The following is a 24,134-nucleotide window of genomic DNA, read 5'->3' as shown; positions in this document are numbered from 1 at the left end:
CATTTTTCGCAAAAAATAGTCAATCATAAAATAAACGGAAAGTTTTAAAATGAATACTCTGTGTAACATGCATAATAGATCAGATTTTTATACGTATCATTCTCAAGATTCTCTTATAGTATACATTTTTGCAACATCTTTACATAAAATACTCAAATTATCGTTATATCTAAAGATAATAACATTCTTATTGAAGACAATATTATTTCCAAAATTTTTTACATCATTTTTTGGGTTTCAATTATAAAACCATTAAAATATAAAAAAGATAGATGATAAAATTAACAGACGTATACATGTAAATGTATACATTATTTTTTTAAAAGTAATATGGTAATACATATATCGCAAATAATGAAAATATAATTGAGAATAATGTAAATTTATATCAGTGTCTTATATTTAAAATCGAAAAATGAGAAAAATCAGTTTTTGATGCATCAAAAATCTATGTAATTTATGTGAATGTATCTATGTAGTCTATGTAATCTATGTAATCTGTGTATTCTATGTATCTCTCTCTTTTTTTACTTGTGTGTGAATACATTTTATCTTCAGAGAGCTCTTATGTTTCTACAAATATAAACTATGAAATTAAAATTTAACTTTTTTGAACGTAATATAAGACTTGTGAAGAATAATATCCAAGTTTAGTTAACTAAATTTTTGCCTGATTATAATTTATTTCTTACTATTTCTGCTCTTACCTTATTATTGCGTTGAATATATCACAGTAAAATAAGAGAATGAAGTTTTCACCAACTGTAATGTTTATTTTGTAATATGTAGCTTTGAATATATATTTTGATGATATACTTATTATCTTTTTACCGTGGTGAAACATTCCAACGATCCGACAAATAATCCACCGGCACCTAAAGTAAACTCTTTGGCTCCTTTTTGCAGTAGAAAAAGTATTACTTTCTGTATATGTAACGGTGTTCCATGCCACTGGACATCATACCTATGCGATCATGTACAAATAACATATGCATATATTTCTACACAAAAACACACTAACACATCTACATTTAATTTAATAGAATAATCTTAAAGATACGAGATTTCGTACAATGTATCAAAAATAATGTTTCTTACACAGTAGCAAAGACGTCATTGTTGTGATCCGTTACATTCTGCGCAGCATAATTACCTATAAACATGTATAATATACCGATAGATACAGATGCAAAAGGCATTAATAACTCTTGGATATCATATCCGGATGAAACAATCTGAAAAACCTACAATACAAGATCGTGATTAACAAATTTACGTCATCATTTCTCATGTTCTCTAAAAAAATATTACTTACAATAAAACTTCTTATTTATTGGTAAATAGGTGCGATTGCTTTATATGTACATAGAAGTATATTTTGCAAAATCAAAGATATTAGCAGGAAAATGAAAGAAAGGAGGAAAAATAAAAGGAGAAAAAATATATAATATAAAGTATATATAGATACAATATTATGAAATATGTAAAACATTAATATTGATTAAAAATAGAGGACATAAAAACATAATATGAGACTTACTCGAAAGAGATTAAGACTCAGAGAGAGTACTCCGAACATTATTAAGCAAAACATCATAGTCTCTATTTTGGACTCCAAAAATTTGGATAATCTTTCAAGACCAAAGGATTATTATTAGTCATATTATATATGTATATCGCGGAATAGAAATACTAACTTTATAGCTTGCCGATGTATATTTACGGCACTAATTATTCCTTCCAATATTAAATTCTCTTTCTTCGATTTAATGTTTTCTAGCATATTGATATGCATTGCGCATCTAATACGGTAACTGTAATTAATATATTAATTTTATATCTTTTGCCTTTATAAAAATAAGTATTAAATTTCTTCAAGTTAGAAATAGAATTTATTTAAAATTCTAAAATTCGTATTTATTTCTATGTACATTTCTTACCTGGAAATTTTAAACATACCACAGGTACATTGAATATATGCGATTAGAATAGATCCTACTGCTACCGTTGAAATCGTCCCGATGAATATCGCTATACTGAGATATAACACAATCCAATAGAAATATTTTTCTTGATCCATAAAATAGTCTATCGGAACTGGCAAGCGATGTGATTGAGTTACATTTGTCGGTATTATAATATGCATAATATCCGGCCAAAATATGATAACCATATAACCAAATATGCCACAAACGCTCGCTACTAAATGGATTCAAATAGAATCGTATTAATTTGTTTCTTCTTTATCATTTTCTTCGTATTAATTTCTTTCTTCTTTATAATTTTTTAAAATTAATTTAGGTGTTATATCACATATACACACATATATACAGGGTAACCCGTAATAATCACCGAAACTTTCGTGTGCAGGTAGAGGGTATTAAACTGATTGTGAGTAGAAAAGTCCTTACATTCTACTCAGTTCTAAAAGTCCTACCGTTTTGTGATCTTCGCAATAATTAATGAAGAACACAAAATGCAAGAACTTTTCTACTTTGTTTAACCCGCTTTTCTGCACACTTCGAGTGTCAAAAGTTATCGGACACTCTGTATATTTTAATTTAATATATAAATTTCTGACGAAACTTTTATAATCGATCGTTCACATAAGTTACAACACTGTAACTTTACAGTGGTTTTTTTCTATTTGGTCTTTTGGACATATTATATTTTATATTATTTTTTATATTTTATTTTATTTCATATACTTATTTATTCGATTTACATGTGTAACAAATATTTAATGAATTCTTGTGACGTATTACATACATATAAATATGCGAAATACATATAACACTTATAAATATGAGAAATTATTATGATGTTTATCGACATTAATATCTTTCCAATTAAAATTTTTATGTCCAATAGAGAGAGAGAGAAATATAGAAAAAATGTAAAATCTAAAAAAAAAATGTAAAAATGTAAAAATCTAAAAATATTATCTTACTTGTGAATGCAGTTGTGTAACGGTTTGCATTAGAACTATATTCTTTCATAATAGCGACTTCGTTTTTATCTTTTAATCCGTTATATACATCCTGTAGTTGCATCATGAAATTCTTCATCTGTCATTTATCACCAACTTTATGTATATTATTTCGTGTGCGTGTTTGTATATACGTATATTATGTATTAGAAACTATATTTTTTCATATATTTTATTTAACAAGAATTTTTTTTATCACACGATCAAGCTATGAACTAGTGAATTATCAGTTCTTATAAGTTATCAATTTTATAAACTATCAACTTACATCTTTTATGTTAAAACGAAATAAGTTATACTGTATCACAAAATTACTATAGAAACATACGTAAGATAAAATTTCAGTGACGAGATCCGGAGTACATCTTAATGTAATAAATGCCGTAAGCTGTAAGAAATAATCTTAAAAGGTTGCATTAACAAATTATTCTTTTAAAACGATTTATAAATTATGAATTCTGTATCGCACTAGGTATCATTTTGTACATTTGTATATCATTGGATTAAGATGTGATACATAATTGTAATTACATAATCTATGTATTGTAATGCTTATGTAACAGCTTATATAATAATTTTATTATAGCCTAAATTAGGATATTCTTAAGTACTGTGTTAATTGTAAAAGATTAATTTGCGATGATTCATCATTTCAAATAAAAATATGGAATATTGTCTTACCAGAAATAGAGTACCCGCTGTTATAATAACAGACATGAAAATAAACTGAAGTCGTGTTAAATTCGATTGTTGTAAAGGCCACAAACCAACACTGAGTAATAGAATTCTGTTTAGTTTAAAACTATGTGCCGTGAAACTGATCATCTTTTTACGACGTTCGGAGCATAAATAACTGCGAGAAAGTCAAAGAGAATCTTTACTCATCCCTTCCTTCTTTTATTGATCGACCGAATATTTTATTACTTCTCTTTTGCGATATAAATTTTAACATATAATTTTGTGTAAGGCAACTAAATTTCACACAATTTTGTGTAATTTTGTGCAACTATATAAAGTGGTAAAAGTAGAGAATATTTATAATATAACAACGTTTTTCGCAGCAATATGCCTAATTATACGATTGATATAATAGCGGGGATGTTCTAATGGGTGTTTACTATAGGAAAATATATTTATCGAGCGAATATTTGAGCGAAAGTCGCACATGCGTATTCGCTACATTTTTTGTACCACAAATTTACACATTTTATTCTGTTGTTCTCATGACGTACACATCTTCGAGACAAGCATCATTCAATATTGAAAACATTAAACTTTTCTGGTAAAGATAAAAAGCGCATACTGTTTAAAAGGGTCGATCGGATCAGAGCAAGGTATATGTAAAACTTCTAATTACCAATCGGCACAGTAGCAATAGACATTTTACAATTATCAACTGTCGATTTATGTATGTTTATTACTAACTTCAATTTGACGAAAAATACTTAAATTTAAAAATTCACAAATAGTAAGAATTACAGTAAAATAAATTAGACAGTTAAAAATAATATTTGACATGTTTTATTATATATATTGTTTATAAGAAAAATCGAAATTTTTAAAGACAATGTAACATTAATCTAATCTGTTAATTGATATATAGCATGTATAAGATAATACTTTTATATACTTATTTTTAAAATTCCTTTATAGCTTTACATACACAAGATATTTGTTGTCGTTATATTCAAAGATAATCACATTCTTATTGAAAATAGTATTATTTCCAAATCTTCATATATTTCTTGCACCATCTTTTTGGTTTTTATTATAAAAATATTAAACTAAGGGCGATCATGATGAAGAAGGTTGAGTGTTGGATTCTGAGGCATGAAGATCCGGATTCAAATTCGGTCAAGTGCAAGGGAGATGTCAAGGAAACATCGAGTTGGAAGAAGAAGAGAAAGGAAGTGGGATAGGTGTAAAAGATGTATGAAGCTAAGAGGAGAGGGCAATGGAAGAAAAGTCAGAATCGATAAGGAGCGGTGCAAATGAATCCCCTCGCCCCTCCCGGAAAAAGAGGAAAGGAAGAAAGAAGTAGGAAAAAAAAGGAGGAAAGCTGGAAGAAAAGGGAAGAAGTCAGTAGTTGTGAAAAGAAATAGAAGATGGAATCAGAGGGAAGGAAAACAGAGAAAAAGAAAAATAAAAGTCGCAAAAGGAGAGAGAGGAAACAGAGGATGTAAGGAAAGAAAGGAGAATCAAAGACGAAGAAAAAAAGAAGGATGAAATGGAGAGGAAAGTCAGGAGGCAATTGAAGGAAGAAGAACTGGAGAATAAAAAGAAGACTCAGAGAAAGAGATAGAAATGAGTGAAGATGAAAAAGAGAAGAGAAACAAGAAGAGTAGAGAAAAAGCAGTTGGAGGCCGGATTTTCGGGAGAAAGAAGGAAAAGGAAAGAATGGGAAATAGAACTTAGATTTAGTATGTTAAAATGTAAAGTGTTAGGACATAAGTGAGAATGTATGAGGTGTTGTTGAAGGTTCGGCCACTCTTTCAAAAACGCCTTTCAATCCCCAAGGGAAAGAAATAAATGACATTAATCCTTTTTATAAAAAAATTAAACTATAAAGAAGATAAGCGATACTAAAATTAACAACATATAGATTATATATTTAACATTAATGTGGTAATAATATATCACAAATAGTGAAAATATAATTTGAAGATAATGTAAATCGAACTGAACTTGTATCAGTGTTTTAAATTTGAAAAAAATGATCAGTTTTTTGATGTATTGAAAATCTACATAATTTTTTTAATATATGTAACCTACGTATTCTACATATCTGTCTCTTTTCTTAATTGCATGTGAATACATTTATACTTTCAAAGAGTTCTTATGTTTCTACAAGTGCAAATTATGAAATTAAAATTTAACTTTTTTGAACGTAAAAGAAATATAAAGTAATATAAAAAAGATTATAAAGTAATATTCAGATTTAGTTAAAATCATTTCCAGATTACAATTCGTTACTATATCTCTGCATACCTTATTATTGCGTTGAATACATAACAGTAAAATAAGAGAATGAAGTTTTCACCAGCTGTAATGTGTATTTTGTAATATATATATATGTGTAACTTTGAGAATATATATTTTAATAATATATTTATCATTTTTACCGTAGCGAAACATTCCAACGATCCATAAAATAGTCCACCAGCATTTAAAATAAAATCTTTGTTGCCTTTTTGCAGTAAAAATAATATTACTTTCTGTATATGTAACGGTGCTACATGCCATTGAACATCGTACCTATACGATGATATACAGATAGCATATACATATATTTCTACGCGAGAACACATCTACGTTTAATAAAATAATCTTTAAGATGCGGGACTTTATATAATGTGTCAAAAATAATGTTTCTTACACGGTAACAAAGACTTCATTATTGTGATTCGTTATATCCTGCGCAACATAATTAGTTATAAACATATATAAGATACCCGAAATTATAAATCCTATAGGAATTAATAATTTTTTGAAATTAAATTCGGATGAAACAATCTGAAAAACCTACAAAATTCATGATTAACAAATCTACTTCATTATTTCTCATGTTCTCTAAAAAAATATTACTTAAACTAAAACTTCTTATTTATTTGTGAAAGAATATGATTGATTTATATTTACATTAAAATCATATATTTTACAAAATCAAAAATACTTACAAGAAAGTAAAAGAAGGAAGAAGAGAAAAGAAGAGAAAAAATACTTGATATAAAATAGATGCATTGCGTAGTAATATATTGTGAAATATATACATTTAATATTATTTGAAAATAGTAGATATGAAAAGATATAATATAAAACTTACTCGAAAGAGATTAAGAGTTAGAGAGAGCACTCCGGCGAATATTAAACACAACAAAGTTGTCTCAATGTTGGACTCCAAATATTTGGATAATCTTTCAAAACCAAAGGATTATTATTAGTTATATTATATGTGTATCTCATGGAAAAGAAATACTAACTTCAAAGCATGCTGATGAATATTTATGGCACTAATTATTCCTTTCAATATTAAATTCTCTTTCTTCGATTTAATGTCTGTTAGTGTATTAATGTGCATTGCGCATCTAATACGATAACTGTAATTAATATATTAATCGAATTTTTGCCTTTGTAAACATAAGCACGGCCCATTCAGGGTCCAACGGCCTATTCAAGGTCCAATGGCCCATCCTGGGTTCATTCGCCACTGTTTTCCATCGGCATAGTGGGGATATTGTTATTTACTAGAGGGATCTCGAGGGATGTGGTCACTCTATGGCGTTGTGCTAGTTAATATCGTTTCTTACAGAAGGTCAGTCGGAAGCCAGCATGCAATGCATGCGAATACCTCCAATGGCACTTATTTGGTCAACGAGCGACCTTTCAGGGATCCTCTGTGGCAAGTGCATCCGTCAGCATTGCATCCATCGAGCGAGATTTCAACATTGTTGTGGAATCGCAAATATGAGTGTGTTAAAAAGCGGTATTAAGTATCTGGATGTCTCAGTGGTTTAGAACAGTTGCCTGGAAAGACTCGGATTCGATTCCCGATCCAATCACTTTCACTTCACATATTTTTCTAGTCCATGAATATTGTTTTCTAGGAATTATTCATTGGGCTAAAGAGTGTGTAAAACTTTCTTTTTACAGGATATGTGTTGATACCGTTGCCACAGATGGATTCTGCCGCTCGTTGACCGAATGAACGTATAGACACGCCTGACCTCCTCCCACACATCCCTATCTTTACTGGAGATTAGATTTATTCAAGATAAAATAAAATTTTGTTTAAAATTCGAAATTTCGTATTTAGTTCTATATTTGTTTCATACCTGGAAATTCTAAACATACCACAGGTATGTTGAGCATACGCTATAAGAAGAGATCCTATTCCTATCAGTGCAGTTGCCCCGATGCATACCGCTACACCAAGATATAATATAATCCAATAGAAATATTTTTCTTGATCCACAAGGAATTCCATTGGAAGTGGCAGGCGACGTGATTGAATTACATTTGTCGGAAATATAATGTGAAGAATATTCGACCAAGATACGATAATCGCAAAAAAAAATATGCCGACAACAGCACTTACTGAAAGGATTTATATGAAATCGTCAAATTAATTTTGTTCACAAAATCTATTTAAATTGATTTAGATGTTATATCACATATATACATATACAGAGTGTATCTGAAATGATGCACTAATCTTTAGGAGCGTATTCTAGAGGTCAAAATAAGACTTTTTTTTCTTATGAACATGGGTCCGCAAATGAACCCCCCTCAGAGCTAAAATTCGAAAATGTGTGAAATTGACCAAACACCCGCAACGCAAATTTATTTATCTCTCAAGAGAGCTTATTTTCAGCCTATATCTCCAAAACTATTCGAGTCCGACCCTTATATATATATATATATATATATATATATATATATATATATATATATATATACGAAATTACTCGGGAAGATCTCCCCTATAACATATTTAAAAATAAAGCAAATCGGAGAGGCCCCTTTTATGCATAATTACTATTTTTGCCATTGTTTACGCATTTATATGTATATTTACATATGACAATTATTTTAATCAACTCTTGTAACGCATTACATACATATAAATATGCAGAAAAATTATTATTATCTATATCGACATCAATTCCTTTTCCATTAAAAGTTTTATGTCCAATAAAAATATATGCAAATGTAAAAATCTAAAAATCTAAAAATCTAAAAATATTACTTACTTGTAAATACGGTTGTGTAACGATTTGAAATGCAACTATATTCTTTCATAATAGCGATTTCATTTTTATCTTTTAATCCGTTACATACATCCTGAAGTTGCATCAATAAATCCTTCATCTAATATTTATTATCAATTTTGTGTATATTATTTCGTATATATTGTGCGTGTACGTATACAGGAATTAACTAAACACAATATGGAACACACTATCAGATCAAAACAACAATCCAAATCCAATCGAAAAGCTAAGCTATTTTTAATTTTTCTTTTCGTTCTTATACGATATTAAAATTAGCTAATGAGCGCCTATCTATAGACGGACTGTCTGGTTACTCTTTAACTCCTGCCCTATTGTCCTTGCTTTCCGTTATAGATAGGCGCTAATTAATTAACTAATTTTAACACCGTATAAAAATCGAGAAGAAAGCTCAGAACAACAATTGATCAGGACTTTTCTATTTGGATTGTTGTCTTATATGTAATAGTGTGCTCTCTCTCTCTCTCTATGTATATGTATGTTTGTTTAATTACATCCTATGTACTCGTATATGTTAGGCTCAAAAATCGAAAGCACTCACTAAGTGAAAAAATCCCACAACGCGATTTGACATCTCAGAGTTAGCCACAACGCGAAATTCATGGCACTTTCAAAAACACTCACAACGCGTTTTGATATATTTAAAAAGAATACAAAGCCAAATTTGTTGAAGTTCTTTTGATGATCGACCAAAACGCGTTCTGATAATGTAAAAATACCACAATACGGAAGCATATTGATGCACTCATGACGCAATGTGAGAGAAATATCTGTGCATAAATAATTAACTATAAATATTTAAATAAATATTTAACTTTTCCTTTCCCCTCACCAATAACTTTGACATGGACATATGTTGTCAAAGTCATTATCCTGAGTAACGCGCAAAAAGTTTTATATCGCTGATTGTTTATTAAAAAAGTTATAAACAAAAAAGTTTTACAAATATGATTTTCGGACATAATTTTTAATTTAAAATCGAAATTAGATTTGGGTTACATCACCTGGAACCTGGAAGTGAAGCCCCCGTAGGGGGAGAGGAGGGGTGATACCCACGGTGAATATTTTCGATTTTTGAACCTAACATACACTAAAAAAAATAGGGAACACTTTTTATACCCTAAAAATTGAACAATTTTCAAACCGCTGAAACTCGTTAAAAAATCATCATAGACAAAAAATTAAAAAAGCATTTTGATGCTTAAAGTTTCAACTTGGACGCGCAGTTGGTGTTTTTTTTTAAATTTTTTTATCTTCCTTATTCTGCGCATTCAAAAACCAGTAATTTTTATCGAACTGCAGAGTGTCAAAAATACGTAATTTTAAGGAACAAAACAATGTTCTTTTTTAAAGCACAGAACAAGGAAGATAAAAAATTTAAAAAAACTAACGATAGCGCGTTAAAGTTTCAAGCTTCAAAATACTTTTTTTATTTTTTGTTTACGATGATTTTTCGCCGAGTATCGACATCATATTTAAAAAGTACTAGTTTATTTTCAAAATCGTATTATTCGGTCAAAAAAAATCGTAGAAAAAATTTAAAAAAAGCGTTTTGTAGACAAAATATTGTAACTTATGGAATTTCAATTGAATTTCTCGAGAAAAATTTTTTTATCACGTTGCGGCGTATTAAAAATACATAATTTTAAGGAACTAAACAGTGTTCTTTTTTCAAGCGCAGAATAAGGAAAATAAAGAAATTTTAAAAAACCACCGACTGTCTGTTAAAGTTGAAACTTCAAACTTTAAAATGCTTTTTCAATTTTTTGTCTACGATGACTTATCGACGAGTTTCAGCGGTTTGAAAATAGCCCAATTTTTAAGATACAAAAAGTGTTCCCTATTTTTTTTGGAATGGTATATATATTATATATTAAAAATTATATTTTTTTGTAAATTTTATTCATTAAGAATTTCTTTCTTGTCACACGATTAAGCTATAATTTTGTGTACTATTAGTTCTTATAAGTTATCAATTCTAAGTAATAAACTATCAATTTACAGCTTCCATGTTAAGACGAAATAAGTTGTACTTTATCACGACAGTACTGCAGAAAGATGCATAAGATAAAGTTTCAATGATAAGATCCGGAGTACATCTTAATGTAATAAATACCATAAACTGTAAGAAATAGTCTTATTATAAGTTTGCATTAGCAAATTATTCTTTTAAAGTGATTGACAAATTATGAATTCTGTCACACTATATATCATTTTGTACATTTTTATATTAAATGATTCAATACGTAAGATTGATACGTAATTATAATTATATATTCTATATTGTAATACAGCTTATATAATAATTTTTTTAATTATAATATAAATATAAATATAATAATAATATAAATATAATATATTTTTAATTAAATTGTAAAAAATTAATTTGCAATGATTTATTAAATTATAATATTTATTAGATTTATTATATTTATTAAATTATATGAAATAATGTTTTACCTGAAATATCATGCCCGCCGTCATAATAACGGACATGAAAATAAACTGAAGTAGTGTTAAATTTGATTGTTCTAGAGGCCACAAACCAATAATGCGTAATAGAATTCTGTTTAGTTTAAAATTCTGTGCCGCGAAACCAATCATCTTTGTACGACGTTCGGAGCACAAATAGCTGCGAGAAAGTCAGAGAGAATCTTTACTTATCCCTTCCTTTTTTTTATTGATCGATCGGACATTTTATTACTTTTGTCTTGCGATATAAAACTTAACAAATAATTTCACATAATTTTGTGTAAGGCAACTAAATTTCACACAATTTTGTGTAATTTTGTGCAACTATATAAAGTGGTAAAAGTAGAATATTTATAATATAACAGCGTTTCTCGCAGCAATATGCCTAATTATACGATCGATATAATAGCGGGGATGTTCTAATGGGTGTTTACTATAGGAAAATATATTTATCGAGCGAATATTTGAGCGAAAGTCGCACATGCGTATTCGCTACATTTTTTGTACCACAAATTTACACATTTCATTCTGTTGTTCGCACTCATGACGTACACATCTTCGAGACAAGCATCATTCAATATTGAAAACATTAAACTTTTCTGGTAAAGATAAAAAGCGCATACTGTTTAAAAGGGTCGATCGGATCAGAGCAAGGTATATGTAAAACTTCTAATTACCAATCAGCACAGTAGCAATAGACATTTTACAATTATCAACTGTCGATTTATGTATGTTTATTACTAACTTCAATTTGACAAAAATACTTAAATTTAAAAATTCACAAATAGTAAGAATAACAGTAAAAATAAATTAGACAGTTAAAAATAATATTTGACATGTCTTATTATATATCGTTTATAAAAAAAATCGAAATTTTTAAAGACAATGTAACATTAATCTAATCTGTTAATTATAATTAAATAATAAATATATAATTTGAAGATAATATAAATCGAACTGAATTTGTATCAGTGTTTTATATTTGAAATCGGAAAATAATCGAAATTTCTTGATGTATTGAAAAATTTATATAATTTGTATAATCTATATATTCTATAAATCTCTCTCTCTCTCTCTCTCTCTCTCTCTCTCTCTCTCTCTCTCTCTCTCTCTCTCTCTCTCTCTCTCTCTTTCTTTCTTTCTTTAATTGCTTGTGTATGTGAATGTATTTATATCTTTAGAGAATTCTTACATTTTCTACAAATACAATCTATAGAATTAAAATTTAACTTTTTCAAATGTAATATAAAAAAATTATCAAATAAAATTCAAGTTTAATTAACTAAATTTTTGCTAGATTATAATTTATTCGTTATTATTTTTCCTCTTACCTTATTATTGCGTTGAATACATGACAGTAAAATAAGAGACTGAAGCTTTCACCAACTGTAATATTTATTTGTAATATGTAGCTTTGAGAGAAGGAATCTATATTTTAATAATATATTTATTACCTTATCCTTACCGTAGTAAAGCACTGCATATATCCTTACCGTAGTAAAACACTCCAATGATCCGACGAATAATCGACCGATGCTTATAGTGAAATCTTTGGTACCTCTTTGCAACAGAAACAGTATTACTTTCTGTATATGTAAAGGTGCTAAATGCCATTGAACGTCATACCTATAGGTAGCAACGTATAGGTAGCATATACATATATTTCTACGCGAAAACATACTAACCCTAGACGGGTTAAATGCAGATGTTATTAAAAATTTTTGTTCAAAAAAAGACATTTTTTTCATCACTTTCTTTCATTTAAATCATTTTTTCATCAATTTGATTATTTTTTCCTGATTAATCGATTTTAGCAATTCAAACAGCGCTTTAAAAAACATACATTAAACTATTAGAAAAATATAGTTTTGTGGTAATATCTTGCATTATTTTTTAAATGTATAATTAATAAATATTTAGACACATAAATGTGGAAAATTTAAGAATTGAAAAATGAGAAAAGTAAAAGAAAATAAAAAATGTTATAAAAAATTTTTTGTATTTTTCATCAACTCCTTATATATCTATATAATTATCTAACGAGCGTAAAGTTTCTCATATCATACAATCATTTCATAATTTGAATGATCGAAATATTTTCTGCGAAAACTGCTCTCTAAAAATGAATCAGTGTATTATCACTGTAATCAAATACTCACTGATTACAAGCAGTTATAAGTACAGCACTGATTACAGTGATAATACACTGATTCACTTTTAGAGAGTGTGGTTTTTAACTGAACTCTGTGTCACAATTATTGACTAAACCTACTAATATCAGTTACGATCTCCTCCCAGATAGTGAAATTATGGAAAAAGCACGAAAATATGTCGTTTCCTTAACTTAGAAGCATACTTTGAAAAGAACTTGGGGTCCATATAGAGGCCCTCTGTCTAGGATTAATAAAATAATCTTTAAGATATGAGACTTTATACAATCTGTCGAAAATAATATTTCTTACACGGTAGCAAAGACGTCATTATTGTGATCTGTTATATTCTGTCCCATATAATTAGTTAGAAACATGTATAGGATATCGATAATAACAAGTATAAAAGGAATTAAAAATTCCTTGACATCATCTCCAGATGAAGCAATCTGAAAAATCTATAATACAAGATCGTGATTGCAACGAATTTATATCAGCATTTCTCATGTTTTCTAAAAGAAACATTACTTACAAACTTTAAACTTAAAACTTCTTATTTATTGATGTATGGTTATGATTGATTTACAAGATATACATAAAAACCATATATTTTGCAAAATCAAAAATACTAGCAGGAAAATGAGAGAAAGAGGCGAAAATAAAAGGAGAAAAAATATATAATATAAAGTATATATAGATACAATATATTATAAAATATGTAAAACATTAATATTGGTTGAAAATAGAGCACATAAAAACATAATATAAGACTTACTCGAAAGAGATTAAGACTCAGAGAGAGTACTCCGCACATTATTAAACCTAACAGCATGGTCTCCACTTTGGATACCAAAAGGTTAGATAATCTTGCAGGATCAAAGAGTTATTATTAGTCATACGATATATGTATATCGTGGAATAGAGATACTAACTTTATAGCTTGTCGATGAATATCCACGGCACTAATTATTCCTTTCAACATTAAATTTTCTTTCCTCGGTTTAATATTTTCTAGCATATTGATGTGCATTGCGCGTTTAATACGATAACTATAATTAATACATTTATCAAATTGTAAACTTTAGCTTTCATAAAGTAAGCACTACATTTGTTTATAACAATAGAATTTTGCTTAAAATTAAAAATGTCATATTTATTTCCCTCTGCTTATTTCTTACCTGGAAATTCTAAACATACCACAGATATGTTGGATATACACATTAAGCATTGATCCTATTCCTATCATTACAATCGTTCCGATGAATGATGTCACACCGATATGTAACAGAATCCAATAAAAATACTTTTCTTGATCAATAAAGTACTCCACAGTAATCGGCAAGCGACGTGATTGAGTTACATTTATCCGTAATGTAATTTGCAGAATACTCGACCAAAGCACAGCTATCGTGACAGAAAATGTGCAGCAAACAGCAAGTACTAAAAAAATTCAAATATGAAATTGTCATATGAATTTCTCCTACAAAATTATTTTAAGTAAAAGCACATATATATACATATAACATTTTTTTAGTTTAATATATAAAAAATGGAAACAATGGTAACTTATTATACACAATATTTGTGTGTAATAAATAAATCATTTAATTTAAATCTTTGCCATTTCCAAAATATCATTTTTTGTTACTTACTCTTTTATCAATTATTTTTATTTGAAAATATTTTTTCTTTATAAACTAATTTTTTCAGTTTTAATAATCTTAAAGAACGTATATCTGTACTAATTATATTTTTATTTTAGTTTTAGTTATACGTTTTTTATATCAGTATATATCATTTTAGTATGCTTTTTTTTTAAAGATATCTAAATATTACTTTATAAAAATATGTTCATTTTAATTTTATTAATTATTTTATTTCATATGATCAATCATTACTATAAAATTTTTGTTCATAAATATGTAAAAGTACATTAGTATTATACCTAACTTAAGTATTCAATAAAAACATGTAGACAAATCTTAAAATATTAAAATATTATCTTACTTATAAATGCAGTTGTGTAACGTTTTCCATAGCGACTATATTGTTTCATAATAACAATTTCGTTTTCATCTTTCAATCCGTTACATATATCTTGAAGTTTCATCAATAAATCCTTCACCTATCATTTATCACCGACTTTGTGTATATTGTTTCGTGTATGTGTATATATATGTATTTTATGTATTAAAAACTGTATATTTTATAAACTTTATTCAACAAGAATATATTTTTCTTTTTACGTGATCAACTATAAATTTCTGAGCTATCAGTTCTTATATATTCTTAAAATCTAGCTATCAAAACTTACAGCTTTTATGTTAAAGTGAAATAAATTGTATTTTATCACGAAAAACATAGAGAAAAATACGAAAGATAAAACTCTAGCGATGAGGTCCGGAGTACATCTTAATGTAATAAATGCCGTAAGCTATAAGAAATAATCTTATATTACAAGTTTGCATGAACAAATTATTCTTTTAAAGCTATTGACAAATTATGAATTCTGTATCGCACTAGATCATCTTTACATTTGTATGTGATTGTGTGTGTATTAAAATAGGATACGTAATTGTAATTATATACAATATATATATATATATATATATATATATATATATATATATAATAATGTATAATAACATACATGTATAACTGCAATCTAAATTATGGTATTCTTAAGTTGCTGGTTACAAAAGATAAATTTGCTATGGCTTCTCATATCGAGATATAAATATAAGTCTTTACCTGAAATATAACGCCCGTTGTCAAAATAATGGACATGAAAATAAACTGAAGTCGAATTAGATTCGATTGTTGTAAAGGCCACACGCCAATAATGAGTAATAGAATTCTGTTTAGTTTAAAATTTTGTGTCTCAAGATTGATCATCTTTTTACGAGGTTCAGAATACTAACTGCGAGAAAATCGGCGGAAGTCGGACTATCCCCTCCTTTTTTATTCATCATCTAGATATTTTCTTTCATAGCGTAAATTTTAGCATAAATTATTCTAATTTATGTGTAATGTAAAGCGACATTAGGTACTATTATGAGATCAGAAACATATTTTCGCAACATTTGTAAAAATGAAGTCTGTTATTAACCGATCGATTTAATGTCGAGAAAAATTGAATTGTCTATTTTTTATGTAAATAAGGAAACATTACTACTAGGGAAAGGGGTACTAGAGCCACGCAGGCGCATTTCTTCATTTTTAGTTTCGTGATTTCATTCTGTCGCGTGCTTCCGCAAGACACTCTTCGTCTTTGAGAGAAATATCTTCCAGCTCTTTAAACATTATAACAAATATATAAAATCTCTTGCAACGAGTCTATAATATATTAAATCTTTATTTCATATTTTAACGTATGTTATTTATCTACGATGCACTCTTTTGCTGCAAATAAGTGCAACAGGTAATTTATCAATACTCATAAATAAATAAAACCTTTTTTACAATAGAAATCTTATTAGTATACGCATATGTCTGAGATCTATTATTGATAATTGTATATATAAAATTTGGCGCTACCGTTGAAACAGTAATTTAAATAAAATAGAAAAGTCTGTCAATAATCTATCTTTGATATATTCTATTTTGATTGACATAAACTTGAAAAAAGCTGACATATCGTCTATGTGATTATTACCTACTTATCGCAGGGATACGTAGAATATTTCAATGTTGTTTTTAGACTTCTAGACTTTTTTGATTATTAAGAAAAAAATATCATGACAATTTATTTGTTTGAAAATTTATTTTTAAAAGAAAAAATATTGTGACACATTTCGTTTAAAAATTCTTTTAAATAATAAAGCTGTGATAAATTGAGTTTTTCTTCATATATATATATATATATATACACATACATAGCGTAAACATCTTCAAGACAAGCATCATTCACTATTGAAAACATTGAACTTCTCTGATAAAGATAAAAAGCGCATACTGTTTAAAAGGATCCATCAGATCTGACCAAGGTATATGTAAAACTTTTAATTACCAATCGGCGATACAGTAGCAATAGACATTTTACAATTATAAATTGTCGATTTATGTATGTTTATTACTAACTTCAATTTGACGAAAAATACTTAAATTTAAAAATTCACAAATAGTAAGAATTACAGTAAAATAAATTAGACAGTTAAAAATAATATTTGACATGTTTTATTATATATATTGTTTATAAGAAAAATCGAAATTCTTAAACACAATGTAACATTAATCTAATCTGTTAATTATAATTAAATAATAAATATATAATTTGAAGATAATGTAAATCGAACTGAATTTGTATCAGTGTTTTATATATGAAATCGGAAAATAATCGTGTTTTATGATGAAATCGGAAAATAATCGAAATTTCTTGATGTATTGAAAATTTATATAATTTGTATCCCCTAAAAAAACCTTATAAAGGTAAAAAAATACGCCAAGTACATAAAAAAAATCAAAAAATCTAAGAAAGTGATAAAAATAAAATATTTAAAAACCGATATGAGATCAATACTATTAGCCAAGTACAATAAATTATGTGATATTAATTCGTAATCGATACTAAATGAGTTAAGATTACTTTAATTTCTAAAGCATTTTTTATATGATGTATATAATTTAAAAAAGTGTTACACAAATTCTAAATCGCATAAATAACCTTCAGGTCGAAGTAAGATATGAAAACTTGGCGTGCCCCGTATTTAAATCATATAGTTTAAAACAGCAAAAAGCTAGATTTTTGATGGGCCCAATGTAAAATTTAAAATTACACTACGAACCGCGCACGCGTGTAGCTAAATTTCGAACTTATATATCTTGTCTCCTCTGTATTACCCGGAAATCATCACATAGAGATTAGGCAAAGTGAAATCTCTTTTTTTATGAGTTTTTTTATTTTCTCTGCAAGTAAAGTTTAATTGTTGTAAGTCGGATTGAAAAGCTTCGCAGGTCGTTTCTGACCCACAGGCTGCTTGTTGCACATTCGTAATCTAAAGCTTATTTTATAAAAATGTAAATTGTACTTACTAAATGAAAGGATTAACAAACATATATTGTATATATGTATATTGTATAATCAAATTTTTTATTTTATTCAAGATATGTAAACGACGGAGCGGGAGGGGGGGCACGCCAAGTTTTCATATCTTACTTCGACCTGAAGATCATTTATGCGATTTAGAATTTGTGTAACTTTTTTAAATTATATACATCATATAAAAAATGCTTTAGGAATTAAAGTAATCTTAACTCATTTAGTATCGATTACGAATTAATATCACATAATTTATTGTACTTGGCTAATAGTATTGATCTCATATCGGTTTTTAAATATTTTATTTTTATCACTCTTTTAGATTTTCTGATTTTTTTTATGTACTTGGCGTATTTTTTTACCTTTATAAGGTTTTTTTTAGGGGATCTCACTGCTTTTTGTAAAAAATATTATTTCTACAGAAAATATATGTTAGATTTTTTAAAGATATTTTTTTATATACTTGACGTATTTTACCGTTATAAGGTTGTTTCTAGAGGGATATCACCACCTTTTTGTAAAAATTTATATTATTTCTGCAAAAAATATATACGCATTTTTAAAAATCTTTACTAAGAGTAAGTCGCGTATTTTTACAAGGTTTCATTTTCTAGATATTAGAGTTCACTCCCAAGGCGTTTTTGAATATTGTTATAATACGATAAATTAGTCTCCTTAGAAGTCTTATCTAACGGCACAGTTTTTATATTTTTGTGATACCGTTTTCGAGATAGATTAGATTTTACCCCCAAGAGGTTTTTGAAAATTGTTATGCGATAAATTAATCTCTCACACGTATACACACACATATACACACATCACACGTATTGCACACACATGTACATAAATGGTTTTGTTTCTTAAAGCATTTTTGCACACTAAAGCGAATAATCATATATGCGCGGTATGAACGCAGCTTGAGGGACAAAATCGCTTTGAATGTGTACGTGCGAAGATACGTTCATGAGTCTGAACCTTATAAATAAAGATGAAAAATGTCACAATTCTGACATGCGATTATCATTTCTCGGGATTGACTGCACCGATTTTATTCAAACTGGTCACAATCGAAAGCTTGTATTCACATTATATAAGAAAAATGCCGTTAGATTTTTAATTACGGCTTTAGTTTCTAAAATATTTCAATCGAAAGTTTATGTGACGTCATTTAACGTAAAATTCCGGATAAGCTACTTGGTAGCGCCGCGTCGAGAACAGTGACTCTCAATGCTCGAATCCAATTTTTTATCAGTTTTTTATATACTTGGCGTCGCGACGCTACCGCGTCGCTTGATAATCTATATATTCTCTCTCTCTCTCCCTCTCTCTCTCTCTCTCTCTCTCTCTTTCTTTCTTTCTTTAATTGCTTGTGTATGTGAATGTATTTATATCTTTAGAGAATTCTTACATTTTCTACAAATACAATCTATGGAATTAAAATTTAACTTTTTTAAATGTAATATAAAAAAATTATCAAATAAAATTCAAGTTTAATTAACTAAATTTTTGCAAGATTATAATTTATTCGTTATTATTTTTCTTCTTACCTTATTATTGCGTTGAATACATAACAGTAAAATAAGAGACTGAAGTTTTCACCAACTGTAATATTTATTTGTAATATGTAGCTTTGAGAGAAAGAATCTATATTTTAATAATATATTTATTACCTTATCCTTACCGTAGTAAAGCACTGCATATATCCTTACCGTAGTAAAACACTCCAATGATGCGACGAATAATCGACCGATGCTTATAGTGAAATCTTTGGTACCTCTTTGCAACAGAAACAGTATTACTTTCTGTATATGTAAAGGTGCTACATGCCATTGAACGTCATACCTATAAGTAGCAACGTATAGGTAGCATATACATATATTTCTACGCAAAAACATACTAACCCTAGACAGGTTAAATGCAGATGTTATTAAAAATTTTTGTTCAAAAAAAGACATTTTTTTCATCACTTTCTTTCATTTAAATCATTATTTCATCAATTTGATTTTTTTTCCTGATTAATTGATTTTAGCAATTCAAACAGCGTTTTAAAAAACATACATTAAACTATTAGAAAAATATAGTTATGTGGTAATATGTTGCATTTTTTAAAAAATGTATAATTAATAAATATTTAGACATATAAATGTGAAAATTTAAGAATTGAAAAATGAGAAAAGTGAAAGAAAATAAAAAATTGTATAAAAAATTTTTTGTATTTTTCATCAACTTATATATCTATATAATTATCTAACGCGCGTAAAGTTTCTCATATCATACAATCTTTTCATAATTTGAATGATCGAAATATTTTCTGCGAAAACTGCAGTTCTAATTAATAATTTGATTAGAACTATAAAATATTTGCCTTAATAATATTTTTCATGAGTTATACTTTATAATTATCTTATTATAACTGTAATTTATTAGTTTAAATAAAAAAATTGAAATCGACTTAAAAAATTCAACATTAAAAGGCCCTTGTGATTTTTAACTGAAGTCTGTGTCACAATTATCGACTAAAGCTACTAATATCAGTTATGATCTCCTCCAAGATATTGAAATTATGGAAAGAGCACGAAAATATGTCGTTTCCTTAACTTAGAAGCATACTTTAAAAAGAACTTGGGGTCCATATAGAGGCCCTGTCTAGGATTAATAAAATAATCTTTAAGATATGAGACTTTATACAATCTGTCGAAAATAATATTTCTTACACGGTAGCAAAGACGTCATTATTGTGATCTGTTATATTCTGTCCCAAATCATTACCTAGAAACATGTATAGGATATCGATAATAATAAATATAAAAGGAATTAAAAATTCCTTGACATCATCTCCAGATGAAGCAATCTGAAAAATCTATAATACAAGATCGTGATTGCAACGAATTTATATCAGCATTTCTTATGTTTTCTAAAAAAAAACATTACTTACAAACTTTAAACTTAAAACTTCTTATTTATTGATGTATGGTTATGATTGATTTACATAGTATACATAAAAACTATATATTTTGCAAGATCAAAAATATTAGCAAGAAAATAAGAGAAAGAGGCGAAAATAAAAGGAGAAAAAATATATAATATAAAGTACAATATATTATGAAATATATAAAACATTAAGTATTGATTGAAAATAGAAAACAAAATCACAATATGAGACTTACTCGAAGGAGACTGAGACTCAAAGTGAGTACTCCGCACATTATTAAACCTAACATCATTGTCTCCACTTTGGATATCAAAAGGTTAGATAATCTTGCAGGATCAAAGAATTATTATTAGTCATACGATATATATATATCGTGGAATAGAGATACTAACTTCATAGCTTGTCGATGAATATCTACAGCACTAATTATTCCTTCCAACATTAAATTTTCTTTCCTCGGTTTAATATTTTCTAGTATATTGATGTTCATTGCGCGTTTAATACGATAACTATAATTAATATATTTATCAAATTGTAAACTTTAGCTTTCATAAAGTAAGCACTGTATTTGTTTATAACAATAGAATTTTGCTTCAAATTAAAAATGTCGTATTTATTTCCCTCTGCTTATTTCTTACCTAGAAATTCTAAACATACCACAGATATGTTGAATATACACATCAAGCATTGATCCTATTCCTATCATTACAATCGTTCCGATGAATAATGCCACACCGATATGTAACAGAATCCAATAAAAATACTTTTCTTGATCAATAAAGTACTCCACAGTAATCGGCAAGCGACGTGATTGAGTTACATTTATCCGTAATGTAATTTGCAGAATACTCGACCAAAGCACAGCTATCGTGACAGAAAATGTGCAGCAAACAGCAAGTACTAAAAAAATTCAAATATGAAATTGTCATATGAATTTCTCCTACAAAATCATTTTAAGTAAAAGCACATATATATACATATAACATTTTTTTAGTTTAATATATAAAAAATGGAAACAATGGTAACTTATTATACACAATATTTGTGTGTAATAAGTAAATCATTTAATTTAAATCTTTGCCATTTCCAAAATATCATTTTTTGTTACTTACTCTTTTATCAATTATTTTTATTTGAAAATATTTTTTCTTTATAAACTAATTTTTTCAGTTTTAATAATCTTAAAGAACGTATATCTGTACTAATTATATTTTTATTTTAGTTTTAGTTATACGTTTTTTATATCAGTATATATCATTTTAGTATGCTTTTTTTTTAAAGATATCTAAATATTACTTTATAAAAATATGTTCATTTTAATTTTATTAATTATTTTATTTCATATGATCAATCATTACTATAAAATTTTTGTTCATAAATATGTAAAAGTACATTAGTATTATACCTAACTTAAGTATCCAATAAAAACATGTAGACAAATCTTAAAATATTAAAATATTATCTTACTTATAAATGCAGTTGTGTAACGTTTTCCATAGCGACTATATTGTTTCATAATAACAATTTCGTTTTCATCTTTTAATCCGTTACATATATCCTGAAGTTTCATCAATAAATCCTTCACCTATCATTTATCATCGACTTTGTGTATATTATTTCGTGTATGTGTATATATACATTTTATGTATTAAAAACTGTATATTTTATAAACTTTATTCAACAAGAATATATTTTTTTTCACGCGGTCAACTATAAAGTTCTAAGCTATCAGTTCTTATATATTCTTAAAATCTATAAGTTATCAAAACTTACAGCTTTTATGTTAAAGTGAAATAAATTGTATTTTATCACGAAAAACATAGAGAAAAATACGCAAGATAAAACTCTAGCGATGAGGTCCGGAGTACATCTTAATGTAATGAATGCCGTAAGCTATAAGAAATAATCTTATATTACAAGTTTGCATGAACAAATTATTCTTTTAAAGCTATTGACAAATTATGAATTCTGTATCGCACTAGATTTTTTACATTTGTATGTAAAATGATTGTATGTGTGTATTAAAATGGGATACGTAATTGTAATTATATACAAAATATATATATATATATATATATATATATATATTATAATGTATAATAACATATATAATTGCAATCTAAATTAAGATATTCTTAAGTTGCTGGTTGCAAAAGATTAATTTGCTATGGTTTATCATATCGAGATATAATTATAAATCTTTACCTGAAATATAACGCTCGCTGTCAAAATAATGGACATGAAAATAAACTGAAGTCGAATTAGATTCGATTGTTGTAAAGGCCACACGCCAATAATGAGTAATAGAATTCTGTTTAGTTTAAAATTTTGTGTCTCAAGATTGATCATCTTTTTACGAGGTTCAGAACATTAACTGCGAGAAAGTCGGCGGAAGTCGGACTATCCCCTCCTTTTTTATTGATCATCTATATATTTTCTTTCGTAGCGTAAATTTTAGTATAAATTAATAATTTTAGTATAAATAATTCTAATTTATGTGTAATGTAAAGCGATATTAGGTACTATTATGAGATCAGAAACATATTTTCGCAACATTTGTAGAAATGAGGTCTGTTATTAACCGATCGATTTAATGTCGAGAAAAATTGAATTGTCTATTTTTTATGTAAATAAGAAAACATTACTACTAGGGAAAGGGCTACTAGAGCCACGCAGGCGCATTTCTTCATTTTCAGTTTCGTGACTTCATTCTGTCGCGTGCTTCCGCAAGACACTCTTCGTCTTTGAGAGAAATATCTTCCAG

The 24,134-nt window shown here is 27.6% G+C and overlaps 4 protein-coding genes across 11 annotated transcripts in view; 1 reads left to right on the top strand and 3 right to left on the bottom strand.

Moving 5' to 3' along the window:
* Slob (Slowpoke binding protein) overlaps positions 1 to 24,134 on the top strand; it is a 357,719-nt gene that overhangs the window by 302,991 nt on the left and 30,594 nt on the right. The window lies entirely within an intron of this gene.
* Positions 820 to 2,173, bottom strand: LOC145976405 (uncharacterized). The gene is made up of 5 exons (XM_083107462.1): positions 1,956 to 2,173; positions 1,698 to 1,814; positions 1,541 to 1,631; positions 1,099 to 1,244; positions 820 to 964 (listed from the first exon to the last, which is right to left on the bottom strand). The coding sequence occupies exons 1-5, from the start codon at positions 2,171 to 2,173 to the stop codon at positions 820 to 822; spliced, it is 717 nt and encodes a 238-aa protein (XP_082963588.1).
* LOC145976139 (uncharacterized) lies at positions 12,586 to 16,295 on the bottom strand. The gene is made up of 9 exons (XM_083107113.1): positions 16,152 to 16,295; positions 15,715 to 15,834; positions 15,408 to 15,525; positions 14,579 to 14,840; positions 14,333 to 14,449; positions 14,176 to 14,266; positions 13,713 to 13,858; positions 12,744 to 12,876; positions 12,586 to 12,636 (listed from the first exon to the last, which is right to left on the bottom strand). The coding sequence occupies exons 1-9, from the start codon at positions 16,293 to 16,295 to the stop codon at positions 12,586 to 12,588; spliced, it is 1,182 nt and encodes a 393-aa protein (XP_082963239.1).
* LOC145976149 (odorant receptor 9a-like) lies at positions 19,990 to 23,749 on the bottom strand. Its single transcript, XM_083107124.1, has 9 exons — positions 23,576 to 23,749; positions 23,144 to 23,263; positions 22,838 to 22,955; positions 22,009 to 22,270; positions 21,763 to 21,879; positions 21,606 to 21,696; positions 21,153 to 21,298; positions 20,148 to 20,280; positions 19,990 to 20,040 (listed from the first exon to the last, which is right to left on the bottom strand). The coding sequence occupies exons 1-9, from the start codon at positions 23,717 to 23,719 to the stop codon at positions 19,990 to 19,992; spliced, it is 1,182 nt and encodes a 393-aa protein (XP_082963250.1). The 5' UTR covers positions 23,720 to 23,749.

This window comes from Camponotus vicinus, unplaced genomic scaffold (genome assembly GCF_025532165.1).
Source record: "Camponotus vicinus isolate PSW18456_S1 unplaced genomic scaffold, iyCamVici1.0 SCAF_8, whole genome shotgun sequence".
NCBI lineage: Eukaryota > Metazoa > Arthropoda > Insecta > Hymenoptera > Formicidae > Camponotus > Camponotus vicinus.
Note: the sequence above shows the minus strand (reverse complement) of the source record. Positions and strands in the feature narration are given on the sequence as shown.

Coding starts and splice junctions, on each gene's coding strand:
- LOC145976405 (XM_083107462.1), bottom strand. CDS start 2,173: ATGGTTATCATATTTTGGCCGGATATTATGCATATTATAATACCGACA. Junction 1,815..1,955: donor ATTCAATGTACCTGTGGTAT/GTTTAAAATTTC, acceptor TATTAATTACAG/TTACCGTATTAGATGCGCAA. Junction 1,632..1,697: donor ATACATCGGCAAGCTATAAA/GTTAGTATTTCT, acceptor TGGTCTTGAAAG/ATTATCCAAATTTTTGGAGT.
- LOC145976139 (XM_083107113.1), bottom strand. CDS start 16,295: ATGATCAATCTTGAGACACAAAATTTTAAACTAAACAGAATTCTATTA. Junction 15,835..16,151: donor CAACGGGCGTTATATTTCAG/GTAAAGACTTAT, acceptor TATTTCTTATAG/CTTACGGCATTTATTACATT. Junction 14,841..15,407: donor TTACACAACTGCATTTATAA/GTAAGATAATAT, acceptor GAATTTTTTTAG/TACTTGCTGTTTGCTGCACA.
- LOC145976149 (XM_083107124.1), bottom strand. CDS start 23,719: ATGATCAATCTTGAGACACAAAATTTTAAACTAAACAGAATTCTATTA. Junction 21,697..21,762: donor ATTCATCGACAAGCTATGAA/GTTAGTATCTCT, acceptor TGATCCTGCAAG/ATTATCTAACCTTTTGATAT. Junction 20,041..20,147: donor CATTGGAGTGTTTTACTACG/GTAAGGATATAT, acceptor TAAATATTACAG/TTGGTGAAAACTTCAGTCTC.